This window comes from Dermochelys coriacea, chromosome 2 (genome assembly GCF_009764565.3).
Source record: "Dermochelys coriacea isolate rDerCor1 chromosome 2, rDerCor1.pri.v4, whole genome shotgun sequence".
Classification (NCBI taxonomy): Eukaryota; Metazoa; Chordata; order Testudines; family Dermochelyidae; genus Dermochelys; species Dermochelys coriacea.
In genome coordinates this window covers 211,537,493-211,559,598 of record NC_050069.1, presented here as the reverse complement: position 1 = coordinate 211,559,598, position 22,106 = coordinate 211,537,493, and the positions used below count along the sequence as shown (strand labels likewise).

The following is a 22,106-nucleotide window of genomic DNA, read 5'->3' as shown; positions in this document are numbered from 1 at the left end:
CCAAGACAGCTGTGGATGGAGGTTGACAGATCTTTCATTATTAACAAACAATAAATAAGCTAGAAACTTTTTGTTTGGGGTTCAGTGACTAAGTCACATGCATTGATCTTTTTTTTTCGCTCCTGCCCTTCAGGTTCTGAGAACTCTGAACCAAACGTATGTGAACATGAAACAAAAGCTTGTGTGGAATGACCTAAACCCAAAAGCTGTGACCACTGATGTGCTGTTTGGTTTTATACATCATGCAACCCGAGAATGAAAAGATGGCTAGTAGCAGTTAATGCTACTTTCATCGCTAAGATCTATACAGTCCTCCACCAGGAAAAAAACAAATATGGAGCATGCCTACCGGCCGAGGAGTCCAGAGCAATGAGGGTTTCCTGTATATTTCCATGCAATGAGATTTTGGGTCAGGACAAGGGTAATGGCAGTGGAAAGAGAATAGAGTAATTGATCCTTTGCTATATGGATCCTCTGGCCAGTTCCCAGCTGCAGAACAGGGGTGCTGAAGTAGAGGAGAGAGAGTGAGATCCTGCAGGCTGTTGCAGTGTCTCAGCAGCTTTCTCCCTAGCTCCCATGGAGCCTCCTGTACCTAGCCCACATAATGAGGGTTGATGCAGTGGAAAGGGTCTCCCGCTCAAATAGTACTATCATGCAGTCACACCTGAAATCAGCCATTTTTATAGCCAGTTAATTTGCTGTATAACCTGCTCACTGAGCCTATTTCCTCTTTAATTTGAATGGTTGTTTAATAAGCAACCAGAAGGAAACCCGTTCTTACATTGTTACAAAATCTTTTGTGTTTTTAATGTTGCAGTAATATTTCAGGAATATTTGTTCCAAAAGGTTGTATTGAAGCACCATATTGATCTGGATTTTATTTAAACACAATTTGCAGGTCTCTTCTCATCTCTTCTAAGAGAGCAGGCTAATATTACCCAGGATGGGCCAAAATGGATTCTCCTAGATGGAGATATAGATCCTATGTGGACTAAGTCACTGAATACTGTCATGGATGATAACAAGGTGAGTAACAGGGGAAAAAAACAACCAAAAATAGTTAAATAAATGGTATTCTATTATTGTTTAATAGTGTGATTAATTTTTTTAATCGCAATTAATTTTTTTAATTGCAACAAATTTTTTGAATTGCATGACAGCCCTAATTTTAACCATTCCCTTTTTATCTTCACTATTACTAATTAGTGCAATGCCAGTTGGTAACAACCTTATCTCTTTCATACCTGATCCTACACAATGGAGATGTTTAAAGTCATTCTGTCTACACTGTAAAGGTATATGCACCTCTCAGTGAATATGTATGTGTAATGGGGGTTACAAATGTACTCAAAGCATCAGCCAAAATCTAGTAATTATGTTAACATTAATTATTTGCATTTGCAAAGAGCTTTTCCTTCAAAACTCTAAAGCAATTTTACACTCATTCATGAATTAAGCCCAACAACACTGCTATGAGGTTGGAAGTATTATTACACCTGAAGTGCAGAAATTGTAAGTGACTTGTCTGATCAAGTTAGCAAGAGAGACGGGAATAGGATAGAAACCTCTGACTCCCAGTCCTGTACTCTAATTATGTTTGCTACAATGCAAGAAAAACAACAGTGTTTGCTACAAGAAATGCTGCAATGTAATTAAATACATTCTAAACTTAATTTTACAAACATTATTGTAGCTCATACCTGACCTTTAAACACTCTTCTTTTTTTAAGATTAAATGACATGTGAAAATTATTTTGAAGTGTAATAATTATCTTGAATATATACACACCACTGAAAATAAACCTATATAGATTCTGCTGTCTCTAAAAATTAACTGAACTGACAAGCATATGGTATGCCATAAATTGTGGCCTCTAATTTATGCTCCAATGTGTTTTTTAAAACAAATATCATGGCTTTAAATTTGGAAGAATCCTATCATGTCCAGATTCATTCTGAAGGGTGTGCATGCGTGCAAATATGTGCTATAAATAAACCTGAAATCTACATGGGTCTATAATATGTACAGGCCTATTCATGATATATGCTTGTTAAAATGCATGTCTTAAGTTGCTTTTGTTCAGTGCTTTACTGGTGATGTTTAGGTCCTGACCCTTGCCAGCAATGAACGTTTCCCTCTGACTCCATCGATGAGGCTGCTGTTTGAAATGCATCATTTAAAAACCGCTACCCCAGCTACAGTGTCTAGACCAGGTGTTCTTTATGTAAACCCCCAGGATCTTGGTTGGAATCCGTGAGTATTTTATCTTTTAAAGATACCTTCAAAACAATGATAAAACAATATTATCAGTTAGTTTAATAGCAATAGAATCTATTAATTTACATGATTGTCTAATTATTCTAGTTATGATAATTTAATATTTACTATATATAGATACTTGTACACATGCATGTGTATGCACACTGAGTTAAAAATTGTCAGCATTGGGATTATCTGTTCCATATTTTATATATCCTTTATATCCCTGGTTTATTTGTCCGTCTCAATCTGGGCTGTTCTGAATCTGATTCTCAGCTATTTACAGTGCAATCTTGGCAGCTGCAAGAGGTAGGTCTCAAGCAGTGAACTGACTAGATACACTAGAGGCATCGGTCAGCCTTTTGTAACTATCCCCTTGTTTTGCTCCGCTGATACCTGTTACGGATAGTACAGTCGTGAGAGTGCCAGATCAACTTCCCATTTGTCTTCTGAATCATGTTTTTCCCTTCTTTGATTTATTTTAGAGTCATAATTCTGTGAAACTTGATTACAAAAACTGTGTGTGTGCACTCAAAATTTGAAATTTCAATGATAACGTTTGATGGAAAAATTGAAATTTGGGAAATTCCTACTGTCTCTAATTTAAGAGCAGCCACTCCTGAAATTGGGTCCTCATTGTGCTCAGTGCTGTACAAACATATATTATATGTGTTGTCCCAGAAGAAATATAGCGAACATGAGAATTTAATGTAAATAATGGGAGGTTGGTCTAGGTATGCAAGATCTCCAACAAGGAGAATGAGTATTGGAGGGTTAACATTAACATATGGATACAGTACTAGACTAATAATCTCACAGTAAGAATTGAAGAGTATTGAGATGGGTTTGGGAGGGGTGACCCTGAAAAGTCAGGTATCAGAGTGGCCAATCTAACATAATACGGTCATACCAGTTTAGAGAACATTTGGTTAATATTCCTGAAAATCCATCCCTCAATGTTCATTTAGAAGCATTTACAGTGAACAAATCAGATCTTTCCCCCAAATGTTTATCAGTAGCTCCAAACACATGACAAGTCCAGCCTCAGGTCCATGTCATGATTAGCATCATGTTAAGGAAGTTCTACTTATCCATTGTGGTAGGAGCTAGAGGATCAGTAAGTGTGTCTCTGCTACCTATAGATATATTATGCTCTTTCCAGTTAGGTCTTATGTTACAAACAATACTGAAAATAATTCTAATAAGTTAAATGTAACTCGGACAAAACTGAATCATGTATAAAATGTGGATATTTGTATTTACAAATGGCCTCTTCTATAAAATATAAGGCCAAATGCTAGCCTGAGCTCCAGAAGTTCTGTGCTGTTCCAGCAGCATGACAGCAACCAGAAAGCTGGCTGGGGCTCGCATAATTATGTCACCCTCTTCCCTGCCCTCCCTAAAGGAGAGGATATGGCCAAGGAAAGAGGGCATAGTTGGATGCCACTCTGCTCAGCTGCCACAACAGCTCTTTGGGATGCAATGGTTATGATGAGATCTGCTCAAGCAAATGCAGCTGCAATGGATCTGGAACATTGAAGTGGCAAAGTCAACAGATGATACAAAATTATTCAAGATGGTTAAGTCCAAAGCAGGGAGTGAGGCTTTACAAAGGGATCTCACAAAACTGGGTGACTGAGCAACTAAATGGCAGATGAAATTCAATGTTAATAAGTGCAAAGCAATGCTTGCTGGAAAAAATAATTCCAACTGTACGTATACAACAAAGGGTTCTAAATTAACTATTACCACCAAAAAAAGAGAACTTGGAGTCACCAGCTATAGTTCTTCTGAAAACTTCAGCTCAGCATACAGCAGTGGGAAAAATGGCTAACCATATTTTAGGAACTACTAGGAAAGGGATAAAAAATAAGTTAGGAAATATCATAGTGTCACTATATGAATCCATGGTGCACCCACACCTTGAATCATGGGTGCAGTTCTGATTGCCCAGTCTCAAAAAAGGTTCATAGAAGGGCATCTAAGATGATCAGGAGTTTGGAATGGCTTCCATACTAGGAGACACAAAAAAGATTAAGGTTATTCGGCTGAGAAAAGAAATGACTAAGGGGATATGATAGAGGTCTATGATATGGTGTGGAAAAAGTGAATACAGAAGTGTTATTTATCTTTTCACCCAGTACAAAACTGGGGTCAGCCAATGAAATTAATAGACAGCAGGTTTAATACAAACAAGGAAGTACTTTTTCACACAATGCACAACAACTCATTGTCATGGGATGTTGTCATGGCCAAAAGTATAACTGGGTTCAAAAAAGAACTGGCTAAGTTAATGGAGGATAGGTCCATCAATGGCTATTTACCAAGATAGTCAGGGACACAACCCCATGTGCTAGGCGACCCTAAACCTCTGACTACCAGAAGCTGCAAGTGGAAGATGCGGTACATCACTTCATAATTGTCCTGTTCTTAACTTCCCCCTAAAGCTCTGATACAGTCTGCTGTCTGAGACAGAACACTGGGCAAGATGGACTATAGTCTGACCTACTATGGCCGCTCTTGTTCTTGTGGTGCTGGCAACACTTGTGTACTGTTCCAAGCACTACTGTGTGCGGACAAGAGGTACATCACAAGTGTGTCATGTTGCAAGGGCCTGACTCTAATCTCAGGAAAACTATTGTCTGTTGGACTTCTCTGGACTCCCCTACAAAATCAGGTATTTTTCTGTTGTGTTTTGCAGGTATGTTGCCAGTTGGATAGAAACAAGAAGTCACCAATCTGAAAAAGCTAATTTAACTATCCTCTTTGATAAATATGTGCCTCCCTGTTTAGATCAGCTCAGAACAAGCTTTAAAACGATCACCCCTATTCCTGAGAATAGTATGTGCAGGTATGCATTAGAATTATATTAAAATATAGGTCAGTAAGTATAGATAACAAAATTCCTGAAATCTATTCTGAATATGCAATCTTATTTTTGGTGCACATGAAGGCAAGCTGTTAAAATAGGTGTGTGTCTGGAAACTGTGTAAAGTTAGTGGGTTTTACATTTATTTTATGGAAAAATTTAGACACATTTTTAGAGTCCCACTTCTTTCCATAATTACTGGGAGTGGAGAAGGAGGCAGTGATCCAAAAATGTTCTTCTCCAGGGGTCCACTCTAACAAGAAGAACTATTTAGGGATTACAACACTGGACTGAGATCCAGGACATCTGAGTGCTAATCTTGCCTCTGCCACAGACTTCCTGTGTGACTTGGGGCAAGTCATTTAATCTGTCTGTGCTTCCATTTTGCATCTCTAAAATGGGGATAATAGTTCCCAACCTCACAGGGGTGTGGATTAATTTATCCACCTTTGTGAGATGCTAAAATACCATAGTGTTGGGAGCCATATAAACACCTATAAAGAGAGAGAAATCCATTCTGTTGATGTCCAGTAAATATGACATTGGTACCAATTATTGAATGATAGAAGAGGATAAAACTGAACACCAGTTTCCTTCACTGAACACCAGTCAGCCAACACACACAGCTTTCACGTGAGTCATCTTTACAACTCTGAATCTTTTAAATGATCATGAGGCAGGGTTCATGTGGGGAAAAAAGTGTGTGATCATATAAGAGTGCATCCTAACCTATATACCTGCACTTTGTCATTTTCTGAATTTCAAATGCTTCACTTTGTATCTTTGTAAAGCTAGGTGGAGAAATTTTGACAGAACCACATTCCACCGTTATATATGGTTCTATTGAAATGCTTGGCCAAAATTTTGTTTTGGAAGAAAGACTGAAAAAAAAGAAGTCCTGACAATGAATGTCAAAACATTCTATTTTGACATTTTTATAACTAAATGTTTCAATTTTTCATTTTGAAACTACTTTTTATCTACATTTTTATCTACAAAATGTATTTGTCCAAGTGAAATGTTTTGACACAAAAAGAGAATGTTTGGAATTTTCCTTTGCAGAGAATTTCAAAATGTTTGGTTTTCATTCCAATTTGGAATGAAGCCAAATCTTTAAATCCTTCCTGAAATGGAACTTCCACTCTCTGCACAGATCTGTTTGTAACCTTAATGTTGTTTTAAAGTAGTCTTTCTGCATGCAATAATAAGTTGATTGCATGGGTAGCTTGAAATTATTCTGCGAAAAGCATCACGAGTTGTACAATATTTGTGTATTTTTGTTGTGTGATTTTTATATGTTGATAAATATAGGAATAAATTGGAAAATGTTCCTGAACATGGATTCTTTCTCTATAGTCTGAATGCTTAATAAGGGTTTTTAGACTTCCCCATTGTTTCCAGAAAAGAGGTTCTGTCCTGTCATACATGGGATGTTCTTAACTCTTTCCTTTCAAAGGCATGGAATAAAACATCTTTCAATGATGGTAGAGTAAGGGGCAGTGTGGATAACTTACTTAAATTTATTTTATTCTATTCTATTCAGAGATTCTGGGTTGTTTTTTACAATTTTGTACAAATAGTGTAGACAGGAAAAAATATTACAAGCAGAAATACCATGCAGCAAAATTCTGTGTCAGAAAGAAACTAAAATGAAAAGGTGTTATGAATTAAAAATACCGTAATATGTAATCTGAGTAGTAATTTTAGCAGTTTAAAAGAACTCATGGAAATTTCTGTTTTTATGGGAACAACCTTTTGGTGTTTGCTCTTGTGGAAGCTATTTTTATTTTGGTGTATTTAATTTGAAGTACTTGCATTTAAGTATGGTTCATTCATATGGAGGAGGATCTTGACTGACTGACTCTTGAATCCTTGTGTAGAGCCAGAGGATTACTTAGTTTGGATTAATGTACAAGTGGAGAGGAAGGTACAGCAGACAGCACAGTTCTCAGTGGTAAAATTAGCCTAACAAACTTGTCACTGTGGTTTCTCATTTTTCCTTCTTTAAATGCCACCCTCCTTTTCTTGCATTATATAGTCATGATTGCAGCATACTTAGTCATCATGTTGCCTCTGAGATTGAGTCACCATCACCACCCTCAGGAGCAAGGATTCAAAGATCATGCTCTTCAACACCTTTTTTTTTTTAGACCCTTTGACTGCCCAAGAGAGCTCTATGAGATGTACTTTGTCTTTGCCTGTGTTTGGGCATTTGGTGGTGCGCTCTTTCGAGATCAGGTATGCTAGAGAGCAGTTTACACAACCAAATTATTTTGCTGTTCATTAAAGAAATATAGGGCTAAATTGTACCTCTTCAGCTAGCAATGGTGCACTGCCCCTGCAGGTGCTCTTGCAAATGATGCATCTGAAGGTCAGAACAGCCCTTATTTATTATTAGGTATTGTAGCCCTTAGGAGCCTCGGTCATGGACTGATACCCTATTGTGCTAGGGACTGTACAAACAGAATAAAAAGACTGTTCTCTTTCTAAAGGTGAGACCGGCACTTCCCTCTTATCAACTCAGCTCTGGTGACATGTGACTATGGCTCAGCTTACAATTTTAACCCTGCCTCTCTGCTTGTAGGAGGCTAGCACCATTATCTGCACTAGCCTGGAGCATTAACCACACCCACAGAGTGCAATGACTGATACTTGCAAGGGGGCAATATGGGAATGGAGTATGCTCTCCAGTACATCATGATATATCCTTCCTCTAATTGAGACCATTCCTGAGACCTTTTGTGTGGATCCATCACATGCTGTGGGTAGGAAATCTCTGTTGGATAATATCATCAACAAGCATTTAGACTTTTTTTGGATCAAGATGTCTGCTGTGTCCTGTAATTTCTGCCCAGCCACACCTCTGTATTAAAGATTAACATGACTGAATTAGCTCAATTTTAATGCAGATAAGGTGCAGTCCTCGTGTGTGTGATGGGGTTTATAATGTCCAAGAGGTAAAGGAGGAACTCGCATACACATTAAGAAGCAGGAAGTGCCCCAACTGGACTGATAACAGCTGTTATCAAGGCTGTCCCATCAGAAGCCTGGGTAAAGATCTTTCCTTGGAAGAAGAGGCTGACCTCAACAGCTAGAGGGGCCTTGGGGCTCTTTAGAATTCCTTCAGCCTGCCCCTGGAAAGTTATTCCTGGATAATAAAGAAAAAGAGCAAGGGCATGGTTGAAGCAAGTCAGCCCTTGAATCTCATCACTTTTTAAATTTGAGCTACACTTAACTGCTTACTTTTTGGCAATGAAGTGGGGAGTGGGGAAGGTGGGTGGGTTTAATCTGGAGGGCTCCTGATTTCAGCCTTTAAAGGAGTGACACCAGCTGAGCATCAGCCACTTCAGTCAGAAGGTCCACATACCCTGAATTAAACACAGTTTGACTGCCCTTGATTACTACAACTGCGTTAGGGGGTTATAAACAATCATCAAATTTGTAGGTGTGCCTGCAGTGTTTGTTTTGAGTCTTCTTTTTTAATATGCATCTCTAGTTACACATTGTAAGAACTTCATGCTGTAGACATAACACAGTAGACCATAATATATTAAAGAACTAAATAACAAATAAATTGTAATATTTTTATAGCTTTCAAATTATCAAGCTGAATTCAGCTGCTGGTGGCTCAAGGAGATGAAAGCAGTGAAGTTTCCATCCCAGGGTACAATTTTTGATTGCTATCTTGACCCAAAGACTAGGAAATTCTTGCCCTGGACTGATAAAGTTCCAAAATTTGATATGGATCCAGAAACACCTTTACAGGTACAATATATGTGTACTGAAGGCATGCCTGGATGAGCACTGTTTTTTGTAGTTTATTTTTATTTTTATAATGTCTGAATATAACATTCTCCAAATATAAGTATTTGGGTAGATCTTTATTATTGGCTCCATACTCCATATCTGAGAGACTTAGGGATAATAACAACACTCAGCACTTACATACTGCTTTACATTATAAAAGCACTGCACAAACACAAATTAGTTGACACAATACCTCATGAAATAAGTGATTATGATCTTCATTTAATAGATGAGGAAACTGAGGCACAAAGTCAGTTTAATGAAGTGGCCAACAATATCCAAGTCATTAATGAAAATATTGAATAGCAGTGTATCCAGGACAGACCTCTGTGGGACCCCACTAGATAAATCCTATCCCCAGTTTGATAGCAAACCATTGATAACTATTCTTTGAGAAAAGTGTCAAGAAAGACCCATACTCAGACCCATATCAATGATCTCTGTCAAACTGAGGGGAGGGAGGAGGAGGAAGTATTTAGTGGGGTCCCACAGAGGTCTGTCCTGGGTATGGTACTATTCAATATTTTCATTAATTATTTGGATAATGGAGTGGAGAGTGTGCTTTTATAAAAATGTGTAGATGGGGGGGGGGATTGCTCACGCTTTGGAGGACAGAATTAGAATTCAAAATGACCTTGACAAATTAGCACTTGTCCTGTATTCAGTTTCATCATCTTGATTTCAGACCAATTTCCTAAGTACTACACTTAGGAAAGAAAAATGAACTACTACATAATGGGGAAGAACTAGATAAGTGGTAGTATGGCTTAGAAGGATCTGAGGGTTATAGCAAGTCACAAATTGAATACGAATCCGCAACGTGATGCAGTTGAGGAGAATCATAGAATCATAGATTTTAAGGTCAGAAGGGACCATTATGATCGTCTAGTCTGTCCTCCTGCACAACGCAGGCCACAGAATCTCACCCACCCGCTCCTGTAACAAACCCCTAACCTATGTCCGAACTATTGAAGTCCTCAAATCGTGGTTTAAAGACTTCAAGGTGCAGAGAATCCTCCAGCAAGTGACCTGTGCCCCACACTGCAGAGGAAGGTGAAAAACCCCCAGGGTCTCTGCCAAACTGCCCTAGAGGAAAATTGCTTCCCAACCCCAAATATGGCTATCAACTAAACCCTGAGCATGTGGGCAAGACTCACCAGCCAGACACCTAGGAAAGAATTCTCTGTAGTAACTCGGATCCCACCCCATCTAATGTCCCATCATTAGAAGGCTAATATAATTCTGGGGTGTTCAACAGGAGTGTCGTACGTAAGACATGAGAGGTAATTGTCCCACTCTACTCGGTGCTGGTGAGGCCTCCATTGGAGTACTGTGTCCAGTACTGGATACCACACTTTAAGAAAGAAGTGAACAAATTGGAGAGAATCCAGAAGAGACTAACAAAAATGATAAAAGGTTTAGAAAACCTGACCTATGAGGAAAGGTTTAAAAAAAAAAGTTTAGTCTTGAGAAAAGAAGAGTGAGCAGGGTCCTAACAACAGTCTTCAAATATGTTAAGGGCTGTAAAGAGAATACTGATCAATTGTTCTCCATTTCCACCGAAGATAGGACAAAAAGTAATGGACTTAATCTGCAGTAGGGAGACTTAGATTAGATTTTCTGAAAACCTTTTTAATTATGAGGATAGTTAAGCTCTGGAATAGGCTGCCAAGTGGAGTGGGGGAATCCCCGTCATAGGAGGTTTTTAAGAACAGATTAGATAAACACCTGTCAGGAATGGTCTGGGTGCAATAGGTCCTGCCTCATTGCAGGGGGCTGGTCTTGATGATTTCTTGAGATATCTTCCAGCCTTACAGTTCTGTGAGTCTGTAATAGTAGAAGACTCATAACTACAATTGTTAATTACAATATTAACTTTTCCCCTTCCAAACCTTCTGCACGTGCTCTTTCATCAACTACCTTCTCTACACACTAATAGTTATGGATAGTTGGTGTGGTGGGAAGCAGTAGGTTTGTTTAAGGGGGTGATAGAAAGCTGGTGTTCCTAAAAAGGTTGTGATGGATGGTTTGTGGTAAAGTGTGTGCCTCTGGGTAGACGAGTAGAAAGCATGTACTACTAGTTACAAAACCACACAAAATAAGGACATTAAAAGTTAAGGTATCAGATATGTTATGTGTGTAACAATCTGAAATGGATCACAACAATTTTTTGTGTGTATTAATTTCCTAGGGGTTTTTTAAATGCTTAAATGAGAGTAGGATTATTATGAGGCGGGGTGTGGAGAAATGAAAAACATTTTAATCTATTAGCAGCCACACAAAACTTCTTTGTTGTAGGATAAAGTCTGACAGAAAAGCATAGCTCTTGTAGAGAAAAAAATGGTTTTGTCTGACAGAAGATTTTATGGGCTCATAGTGCAGAAAGCTTATCTATTGGCAACCAATGGAACATTCTTTGTTATGATGAATAACAGCCAAAAATTAATATAAATCCAAATTTAAAAAACCCTACCCATTGCACTAGATCTATTCAACATTCACCTTTCTACTATTTTTTTTGTAGATAGTGGTTTTTTAAATATTGGCTAGATTTCAGCTAGAGTCCAATTTCAAAGATTTCCTATTAAAAATTGAGGGGGGGGGAAGTATTCAGAACATTCAAAGGGCATAAAACTTAATCCTGTGTGAAATTTCACATCAATAATCTTCTTACATTTAAAAGCAGAAAGTTATGTCCCATTTTAAGCCTGTTTAGAATTCCACCCAAGCTATATATATGCAGCCACTACCAGTTATCTCCATAATATTTTTAAAGAGCCCCAAAAGATCACTTGTGTTGTATTAACTTAAGCAAGAAGTAAAAACTGTTGCTACTCTTTCTCTAGATGTTTCAGACAGTCCTTGTTCACACATCTGAGACCACACATCTCAAATACTTTACTGATTTGCTCCTGGAGAAAGGCAAACCAGTCATGCTTGTTGGAAATGCAGGAGTAGAAAAAACAGTATTTGTAGGGGATAGACTTGCTGCTTTCTCTGATGATTACATGGTGTCTAATGTTCCCTTCAACTACTGCACTACGTCATTGGTGCTACAAAGTAAGTCCCTCATAAATATTACAATATGAGAAACCTGGATAATTCTTTTGGTGGCAGAGACCAGAATTCAACCAACAGTGCCTATAAGATTATTAAGATACTGCATACCTACAAAGTGCCTGGCTGGTACAGTCTGTGTTTTGTCTAACCAAAATGTTTTTCATGAATTATGTATTACAGGATGAGTAATGGGATGTTTAAACTTTTATTTATATAATATGTTAAGTGATTTAGTTCATCTAGACTTTCAGTGAAAATTTTATGCACTCTCTGTTACTGCCAATGGCTCGGATTATCACAAGGGTCTTAATAACCTCCAGTCAGTATATTTTCTAGGGCTGTCAAGTGATTAAAAAAATTAATCATGCGATTAATCGCACTGTTAATAATAGAATACCATTTATTTAAATATTTTTGGATGTTTTCTACATTTTCAAATATATTGATTTCGGGTACAACACAGAATGTAAAATGTACAGTGCTCACTTTATATTTATTTTTATTACAAATATTTTCACTGTAAAAAACAAAATAAATAATATATTTCAATTCACCTAATACAAATATTGTAGTGCAATCTCTTTATCATGAAAGTTGAACTTTCAAATGTAGAATTATGTACAAAAATAACTGCATTCAAAAATAAAACAATGTAAAACTTTAGAACCTACAAGTTCACTTAGTCCTACTTCAGCCAATCGCTCAGACAAACAAGTTTGGTTACAATTTGCAGGAGGTAACGTTGCTCATGTCTTGTTTACAGTGTCATCTGAAACTGAGAACAGGCATTCACATGGCATTGTTGTAGCCAGTGTTGCAAGATATTTATGTGCTAGATGCGCTAAAGATTCATATATCCCTTCATGCTTCAAGCACCATTCCAGAAGACGTGCGTCCATGCTGCTGATGGGTTCTGCTCGATAACTATCCAAAGCAGAGCAGACCGACACATGTTCATTTTCATCATCTGAGTCAGATGCCACCAGCAGAAGGTTGATTTTCTTTTTTGGTGGTTCAGGTTCTGTAGTTTCTGCATTGGAGTGTTGCTCCTCTAAGACATCTGAAAGCATTCTCCACACCTCATCCTCTCAGATTTTGGAAGGCACTTCATATTCTTAAACCTTGGGTCGAGTGCTCTCGCTTTCGTTGGAAATCTCACATCGGTACCTTCTTTGCATTTAGTCAAAACTGCTGTGAAAGTGTTCTTAAAACAAACATGTGCTGGGTCATCATCCAAGACTGTTATAACATGAAATATATGGCAGAATGTGAGTAAAACAGAACAGTTTTCCCCCAAGGAGTACAGTCACAAATTTAATTAACGCATTATTTTTTTAACAAGCATCATCAGCATGTCCTCTGGAATGGTGCCTGAAGCATGAAGGGACATATGAATGTTTACCATATCTGGCACATAAATACTATGCAATGCCAGCTACAAAAGTGCCATGTGAATGCCTGTTCTCACTTTCAGATGACATTGTAAATAAGAAGCAGGCAGCAGCATCTCCTGTAAATGTAAACAAACTTGCTTGTCTTAGCAATTGACTGAACAAGAAGTAGGATTGAGTGGACTTGTAGGCTCTAAAGTTTTACACTGTTTTGTTTTTGAGTGCAGTTATGTCACAAAAAAATCTAAGTTTGTAAGGTACACTTTCACGATAAAGAGATTGCACTACAGTACTTGTATGAGGTGAACTGAAAAATATCATTATCATTTTTACAGTGCATAGATTTGTAATGAAAAATAATATAAATTGAGCACTGTGCACTTTGTATTCTGTGTTGTAATAGAAACCAATATATTTGAAAATGTAGAAAACATCCAAAAATATTTAATACATTTCAATTGGTATTCTATAGTTTAACAGTGTGATTAATTGCAGTTAATTTTTTTTAGTTAATCGCGTGAGTTAACTGCAATTAATTTGACAGGCCTAATATTTTCTCATTGATTTTACCCAGGTTTTCTCCGGGCTTCTATTGAATACTTCTGTACTAAAGCCAGCTAAACAACTGAGTTATTTTTCAGTTAACTTTGTATATTACTTTACTGTTCTCTGAAATATTCTTAAATGCAAATTAACATCGAACCCTAGGATGCATGAATGTACTTTTCTCAAAGAGCAGGATGGAGAGATTTGATTTCTTCCCTCCCTGCCCCCCATGCATACAGCCAGATCCTCAGCTGGTGAAATTGTCATAGCCTCTCTAATGGAGGATCTGTCCCACAAAGTATCAGATATCTTTATTTCATTATGATTGGTTTACCATTTGCAGCAGAAAACCATGAACAAGGTACTAAAGCACACAGGCATAACACTTTCCTTTGTAAATAGATTCAGATGAAAGGAACTCCTAGGTAACTGCTGCTGAAGGCTATGTATTCTTTGTACAGGAAACTTCTTAAGTAAACCAAATACTTAGTCAAAGTGACAAGTGTTTATTTGTTGAGTTTCCAAACCAGTCATTAATACCACAGCAGTTAGTCTGCATCAATGGGTGTTCGCAAAAAGAAAAGGAGTACTTGTGGCATCTTTGAGACTAACAAATTTATTTGAGCATAAGCTTTCGTGAGCTACAGCTCACCACAATGGGTGTTGTCATTTAAATTAAAACTCCTGTCCTGTATAAACTTAAAGGAATTTGGACCTATAAAAGTTCATTATAAACTAGGCGAATGCCTTCAGATTTTAAATAACCATTTAAAAACATGTTTGAGTCTTGTTTTTAGGAATTTTAAAAAGGAACGTAAAATAAACAAGCACTTCCATGGCTTATCTAGAGCTCATCAATCTCCAATGCTGTTCTAAAATCAAGTGCCCCTTACTGAAAATGCTCTACCATAACCCCTCACAATTAAATTAAGGGACAATCGCACAGCTAATCTCAGCTACTGGAGTATCACGATGGGTATGGAAACAAGTTTACCTTCCTTTTCAACAGCATGTGATCCTTTTTGCAACTAGCTGTGAATTCAATTGTCATCTAGCCCAGAATATTACTGCCTCTTGTGTGATTTCTGGTCTTGTTTAGAGCTGCCTTTTTTCACATACAATACATTGTAGTAATTTATTTTAAATTATTATGTATCTGTCTTGTATTACTATTGCAATTAATTATTTATGGTCCCAAACCATACAGTTGCTGGAAATTAATATTTTTCAAAGCTGCCTAGGGAATTGGAACATCTAGTTTCCACTCATTTTAATGGGACCTTGGACCTTAAGCAACATTGAAAAAATGTCAGCTGAAAGGCAAGATAAAGTAGGGAAGTATTCTGAAATTTTTCCCTTGCCCACCTTTTCTTTCAAAAGGCAGGCTTTGGCCTTAGAGGTTTTGGAGCAGAAGGCCAGAGGCATCACAATTACGGCAGACTTTTCCCAATCCCATGGTTATATAGCTATAAGAGTTCTGAGATTCCTCAGGATCTCTGACTTATCCTTCAATGAACCTCAGTTGTTATTTGTTTACATCTCTCCTCCACACTCGCAGCCATCCTTCTAACTGAACTTACTACATGGGATTCCCTTGGGACCCCGTTACCACATTATCTGAATTGGCTAGAAGAGTCATTGTTGACAGACATGAGGCACTTCTTCCCTGTGCCAAGAAACTAAGCGAGCTAACACCACAATGCACCATCTCCTGCTGGAAACTGTAGCAAGTGACTTATTTGTGAGGGGATTTTTTTCAGGCTCTTGGTATTTAAGAAACAAAATGAACTAATATAAGTCAGAATCACAGTAATATCAAGCACCCACACATAGGTACATTGCATTCATGTGTTCCTGTACAAATATAGTTTATTTCCAATGGTATGCAAGCAATCCTAAAAACCCGGTAGAATTTAAAAAAAAAAAAGTCCAATGTCAACCCTTACATTTTGTTCTCTGCTCTGTTTCTTCATTTGCACAGCCCAATTGAAATGAAGGAACACTACAACACATTAAATAAGGAATTAGAGTAGGTTATCCTATTCATTCTCATTTGCTCTCATTAACCCTACAATCCAGGTGAAAAAACAATAACTCACAAACATCAAGTATGTGCTTTTTGGGTCACATTTTCAAACAAATGTGATGTGCACACACTTTTACCACAACTGTACATATAAATCAAGTAATTGCTTGTGAAAATGGCTAATTCTGGTCATTTGCATGGGCAATGATATGATTTGTATATATAATCAGCCTAATGTTCTTCATTACAAAAGCTGCTTCCCTGATAGTTTTCTCAAGTGCTTTTGTATGAAACTTGTCATTCATGCTTATATGCATTGAAAAAGTTGATAACCATTGTTTATTTGCTATTCATCTTGGGAAACGTTAAAGTACAATAGTGATTGCATTGCTATATGTTCCAATTATTAACAAACATATTTCACATTTTATATGAATACATTACAACGTTAATACGTTTTAAAATTCTAAGGATGATTTTATAATAGTCCAGATCCATTTATCATGTGAGGTTGTGAAGCCAGAACTGTTCAGGATATAGCTTTCCAAAGCACCTGGGAAACCATTCTTAATCAATAATGACACTATGGACTAGATTCACAAAGAAACTTAAGCCTGGTGAATATCACCGGGATTTGTCTAGAAAATCACTGGGATTCACAAAGTTTGAGTTTGGTGCCTGGCTCCCTATACAAAGAATGAGGAGAGATGGGCAACTCAGATGGGATTCAGAAAAGCCAGCATGCTAGGTGGCTCTGTGCCTAAAATTGCCTAAGGGAGATGCCAAGCTGAGAGGTCTGACGCAGGTGCCTAAGTCCAAACTGCCTCACTCCACTTGGGATTCTCAGCTGCTAAGACTCTCTCTTGGCATTAGGCACCTATGTAGCTTTGATGAGAAGCCAAGGGGCGGGGGGGGAGGAAGGAGTTTACTTATAATGTTTTACTCCCATGGTTGTGATGCTGTCCTGAAATCTACCACCTCTCAGATGAGTGCGCTAGCCACTGGGCTGGGGGATATTCTGATGTTGGATTCCCTCCCACTCTCCTGTTGAAGTTGTTTCACTGTAGATAAAAAACATTTTAAAAAAATCATTGGTGCATGGGGGACTGGATCTAACCACCTGACTACAGAGTCACTCTCTTTCTCTCCCCTCACCCCCTCAAAATGGTGAAGCTGTTCCTATGTGGTTAAATAATGAAAGAATCATTGGCCCAGAGAGACAGCAAGCATGAGAAACGAGTTGCACACCTTCAGGATTTGTGAGCAGCTGAGGGGGGACTTTGTGAATCCCAGTGAAGCCTGATTCTGTGATTTAGGCACCTAAAGTGGCAGTTAGGCACCTTAGTCCTTTTGTGAATCTAGCCCTATTGCCTTAGGGAATGTTGCTCAAATCAGATGAATTACTGTAGATTTCTCAACTCATTTTGCTGTACAAGTATATTTATTAAAAATGAGTTGCACAATCCAAGATTTAGCTTTTCCATTTTAAAAGGTAATTCTATTACCTTTATTACAAAGCCACTTATGCTTACATCAGATATATGAATGATTAGATTTTCCAGCTTGTACATAATTCTTTTTTTATCTCCCTCACCTATCAATTACATAGTCTGAATACCCGCCAGAGAGGTTTAACCTGCTTGTATTCTTTTTTTACTACAGTGTCTTAGCAGCAGAAGGTTTGTGTTGGATATTTGATTGTAACAGGCTTCAGACTTAATTGTAAAAGGGGAAAAATAATATTTTGTAGTTCTGTGGTGCCTCAGCCAGATGATCACAATACACTTACATACATTAAACTTCAGAAGTTAATGATGCTACTTCTCTAAAAGAAATATAAATGCTGTGATATATAATATAATATAAATTTATTCTTAGAATCTAGAATTTTAACAAACACAACCAAAAACAGAGAAAAGAGAAGCAGGCTGTTCCGTAAGACAGAGAAGCACACCTTGCTGGTTAGCTGGCTCTTTCTGACTCTGAATGTATGTTAGAGACTAACAAATTTATTTGAGCATAAGCTTTCGTGAGCTACAGCTCACTTCATCGGAATGCATCCAATGAAGTGAGCTGTAGCTCACGAAAGCTTATGCTCAAATAAATTTGTTAGTCTGTAAGGTGCCACAAGTACTCCTTTTCTTTTTGCGAATACAGACTAACACGGCTGCTACTCTGAAATCTGAATGTATGGTTTCCTACAGAGCCCTGTAGCCTGCAAGCAGGACCAGGGAACACTTTAATTTTTTAAGGAAACAGCCTGCAATTCTAACATGCCTTTCAAAAAGACCACAGCTAGTTGTTGGTTTGTTCGTTCTGTCAACTTCATGTTCTTTCCGGTGGATGTCTTAGAAAATTTGGGTTTGTTTTATGTTGTAGTCCTACAAAGTGATGTACCTGTGCAGAGCCTCATTGACTTCAGTGGGTCTCCACAAAAGGTGCAGGAGTCTGCCCACATACAGCACTTTGCATGACTGGAACCTAATAGCCAGCTTTTTAAAGGTAGTTAGGTACCTAAAGAGGTAGTTTGGCACTTTTGACAATCTCATTAGGTGCCTAAGTGCCTAACTCCCCGTGAAATCAACTAACTGCTTTTGAAACATCCCAGATTTTCAAAAATCTGGCCCTACGTGATTTAATTTTTCCCCTGGGTGAATTAATTATGCATTTTTGATTTAGTCTCTGAACTGTTTGAGTATCATAACTATTTGTCATATACTCCATAACATTTTAGAGATTCTTCAGAAAAGCCTAGAGAAAAAAGCTGACAGTAACTATGGTCCTGTAGGAAACAAGAAATTGATTTATTTTATTGATGATATGAACATGCCTGAAATGGATGTGTATGGAACAGTTCAGCCTCACACACTGATTCAACAGCACATAGACTATGGACATTGGTAAGCAATTACTACTTGTTTTATGCTAAATCAAAATTTGATTGATATGGGCTAAAATTTTTAACCATTTTTCCCATGCCAAAGAAAGAATTAGCACAAGTTTTAGACTTCTAATTTAGTTTTACTTTATTTTTCCATAGAGCAGGAAACTTGTTTTATTATTGTGATGGTTATAGTGGCAGAGTTTGGAACAAAGGAATATGCATAATATCCTTTTGGCATAGCTGGCTATGGAGGAAGCTGCTTCTTAACTCCAGAAAATCAGTGATTGACTTTGCTTTAAAGCATGAGGGTTGATAACCCTTGAAAATGTTTATCCTTGCTTGTGTAACTGCAGATGATATTTTTGTTCATATAAACATCTATTTTTTTATAAAATCCTATTGCACCCTTTGCCCTAATTATATCATGGAGGTGTGAGTTCCATTGGGTAACTATAATAACTAACTGCCTAAACTAATTTCACTCTGTTCTTTAGCTTATTTGGTCGAATTCTTGTGAACTCTTTATTACATTCTGCTTTTCTCCATTTTCTGCCATATTCATTAAAACTGCTTTGATAAGTTCTAGGCTGAGCTCTAGAAATAGAGGGTGGAGACATCTAAAATGTGTTCAGACCTTTAAAAATATAATAATTGTATAATTATATATAATAATTATATATTATATATTGTGATAGAGCCACAGTCATGGTCAAACACAGAACAAATAGTCCCTCACCTGAAGAGCTTAATGCAGGATATCAAGAGTGTCTAACTACAGAAAAACATTTCAAAAATGAAGATGAGGACAATCCAAAATTAAAGGAAAAACTAGTGTCTTCTTTCACTGTTCCTTCAGAAAATCTTTCTTCTGTCCCACTGGGGCAGGCTTAGTTTTGCCCTTTACTTCTTTCGTGTAAGAGGGTACCTTAAGTTAGTTGTTCTTCTTGCTGATTGACTTACCAGAGACATCCAGAGAATGCTTTCCTATATTGTGACTGACCTGAGCGGGCAGGGAGCAAGTGAACTGATGAATGAACAAGCAAACATTCCGCTAAAAAGCTATTGCCAGGACACACACACAAGTATATATATTTTGGCAGTATTGAAAGGGTCAATTCCTTCTCCTTCACGTGTGGTCACTTTTTTCATATATTTACATTTTTAATTATTTGTTCTTTCTCCCTACTAGGGAATTAGGGACATATGTCCCTCTGGAACTATACAGCACAGGGAAGTTTGGTGATGGCCTGTGTGTTTCTTCTCTTTCCTTACGTGTTCTTTGTAAGGACCCTTATCAGAGCTGGGGCTGGGATGAAGCGTTAGTATATGTGCTATTCCCAAGTCTTTTAAAGTAGATTCAATTTAACTCAGTAAAGGACATAGTAGGAAATATAATGTACTCAGAAATGACATATGATATCTTCTGAATATCTTCAGATATTCAGGGGAAAAGACAGGCAGAGAGGAAAGTGAATATTTAAGTCCGAGATATCACTAATTCAGTGGAATCAATCAGCTCCAACTCAGAAAGCTAATATTTTTTAGAGCCACCTGCCCCGGGTTGTAAATTTCCCTAGCTTTAAATTTGTTTTTAGAAAATGTTCCTTGTTTCTGATTTAAATATTATGAATATTTAAAGCTACTGAAGCTATCTTCTTTAAACTTGGCTTCATTTTTTTAAAAAAAAAAAGTTTCAGTTCTATAGAACAAGCTGAGTTAGGAGAAAGTTGATTTAGTAATTTTAAAGTTCGGAACGTTTATTTCTGGTAAATTAATCCTAAACCAGAGTGTACTTATCTGAGTTCTAATCAGAGTATATGGAGAAGGTACATTTTTCAAATGCTTAGATTATTCAAAATGACTGCACTGAATTTGTTCAGACTTTAAAAATACAACCCATGCCCCTTTTGGCATGAGACGCAGCATGGAAAACTTCAGCCCAAAAGAAATTTGACAATGGTAATGAGGAGCTGAATAAGGAGATTTAGAATGGAAGTTGATGTTCAACATTAACTATAGTGGGATGCTATATGCACCCACTCTAATAAGTGTGCATCTGTCTGTCTCTATTTCTCTGTCTGTCTTATTTAGGGCTTGATTCTGCAAAGTGCTCAGCACTGTGTCCTCAGTCCAGCAAAGGACTTAACTTCTTGTATGGGAGTAGTTACATTGACTTAATGAGACTACTTGCACTTAAGGTTAGACATATATGTAAACCCTGGCAAGATCAGCGCTTATATGAGAAAGAAGGACAATACAAGACTGTGTGATAAGAGGTAAAGGATTTATTGCAATGGCAGCATTACTCTTGAGTAGAAAACTTATAAGTGTTTTGGTTTGTTTTATTTCTTTTAAATTGGTGGCTGCTGGAAGATGCCAGAGGCTTGGAATGTTAATTGTAATCCCAGTGATGATAGATTAATAAGCAGAGTGTATACAAGAAGTTTAAAGGAACTAGATAAATGTAATGTATCACACTATCATAACCACATATTGTATGTTTGAATATTGTGCTGTTTGTAATGCTGAATATAATAACTTATATCAGTGAGATGCATAGAGGTTTGCACCCAAATTTTCAAAACAGACTCTAATTTTGGGTGCTTCAATTTTTGGGTGCCTAACAATGTTTGGGTGCCTTCAGATATGTAGTGCCTGATTGTAAGAGGTATGGAGCAGCTGCATCTCTTATTGCCTTTTTTTGAAAATATGAGTGCTATTGACTTCTAAAAATGAGAGCCTAAGTTTTCCAACTTAGGCTCTCAAAAATGAAGTTACCCAATGTTAAATTGAGTTAAATTTGGAAAAAGTGGCGTAAATGACTTGTCCAGGTCACACAATGAGCCAACAGTAGAGCCAGGAATCGAATCCAGGTTCCCTGACTCCTTGTCTCATGCCCCATCCATTGGGCCATACTGCAAAAAACAAGATGTGGTCTTCTAATCACACCTATTGCCTTTTGTTGCTTTCTGTCAAATATGCTCAATACCTGTTTTCATGGTGCCCTGCACATGAAACAACTTCCCTCTTCCTATGTGCCAAGCATATTTTTGGCTCTCTGTCTATGATGAAACCTGCTAATTTTAGCTACTTTTACTCTACAAAGGGTCTTATGTCTACAGTGCAGGTGGGAGTTAGCCTCCCAGCTGTGCAGACAAACTTCTCATGTAGTGGAGGTCTCTCTAATGAGCTAAAAATAGCTATGTGGATGTTGCAGCACCAGCAGAGACTTGAGCTAGCCACCTGAATTCAAGCTCACCCTA

The 22,106-nt window shown here is 37.5% G+C and overlaps 1 protein-coding gene across 1 annotated transcript in view; it reads left to right on the top strand.

The window, feature by feature from the left end:
* The window catches only part of DNAH11 (dynein axonemal heavy chain 11), a 308,597-nt gene that overhangs the window by 127,927 nt on the left and 158,564 nt on the right, over window positions 1-22,106 (top strand). The window contains 8 exon segments of the mRNA XM_043507131.1: window positions 134-291; window positions 888-1,026; window positions 2,106-2,254; window positions 4,962-5,111; window positions 7,280-7,367; window positions 8,721-8,894; window positions 11,792-11,996; window positions 18,694-18,859. Coding sequence (XP_043363066.1) covers window positions 134-291; window positions 888-1,026; window positions 2,106-2,254; window positions 4,962-5,111; window positions 7,280-7,367; window positions 8,721-8,894; window positions 11,792-11,996; window positions 18,694-18,859 — 1,229 coding nt within the window.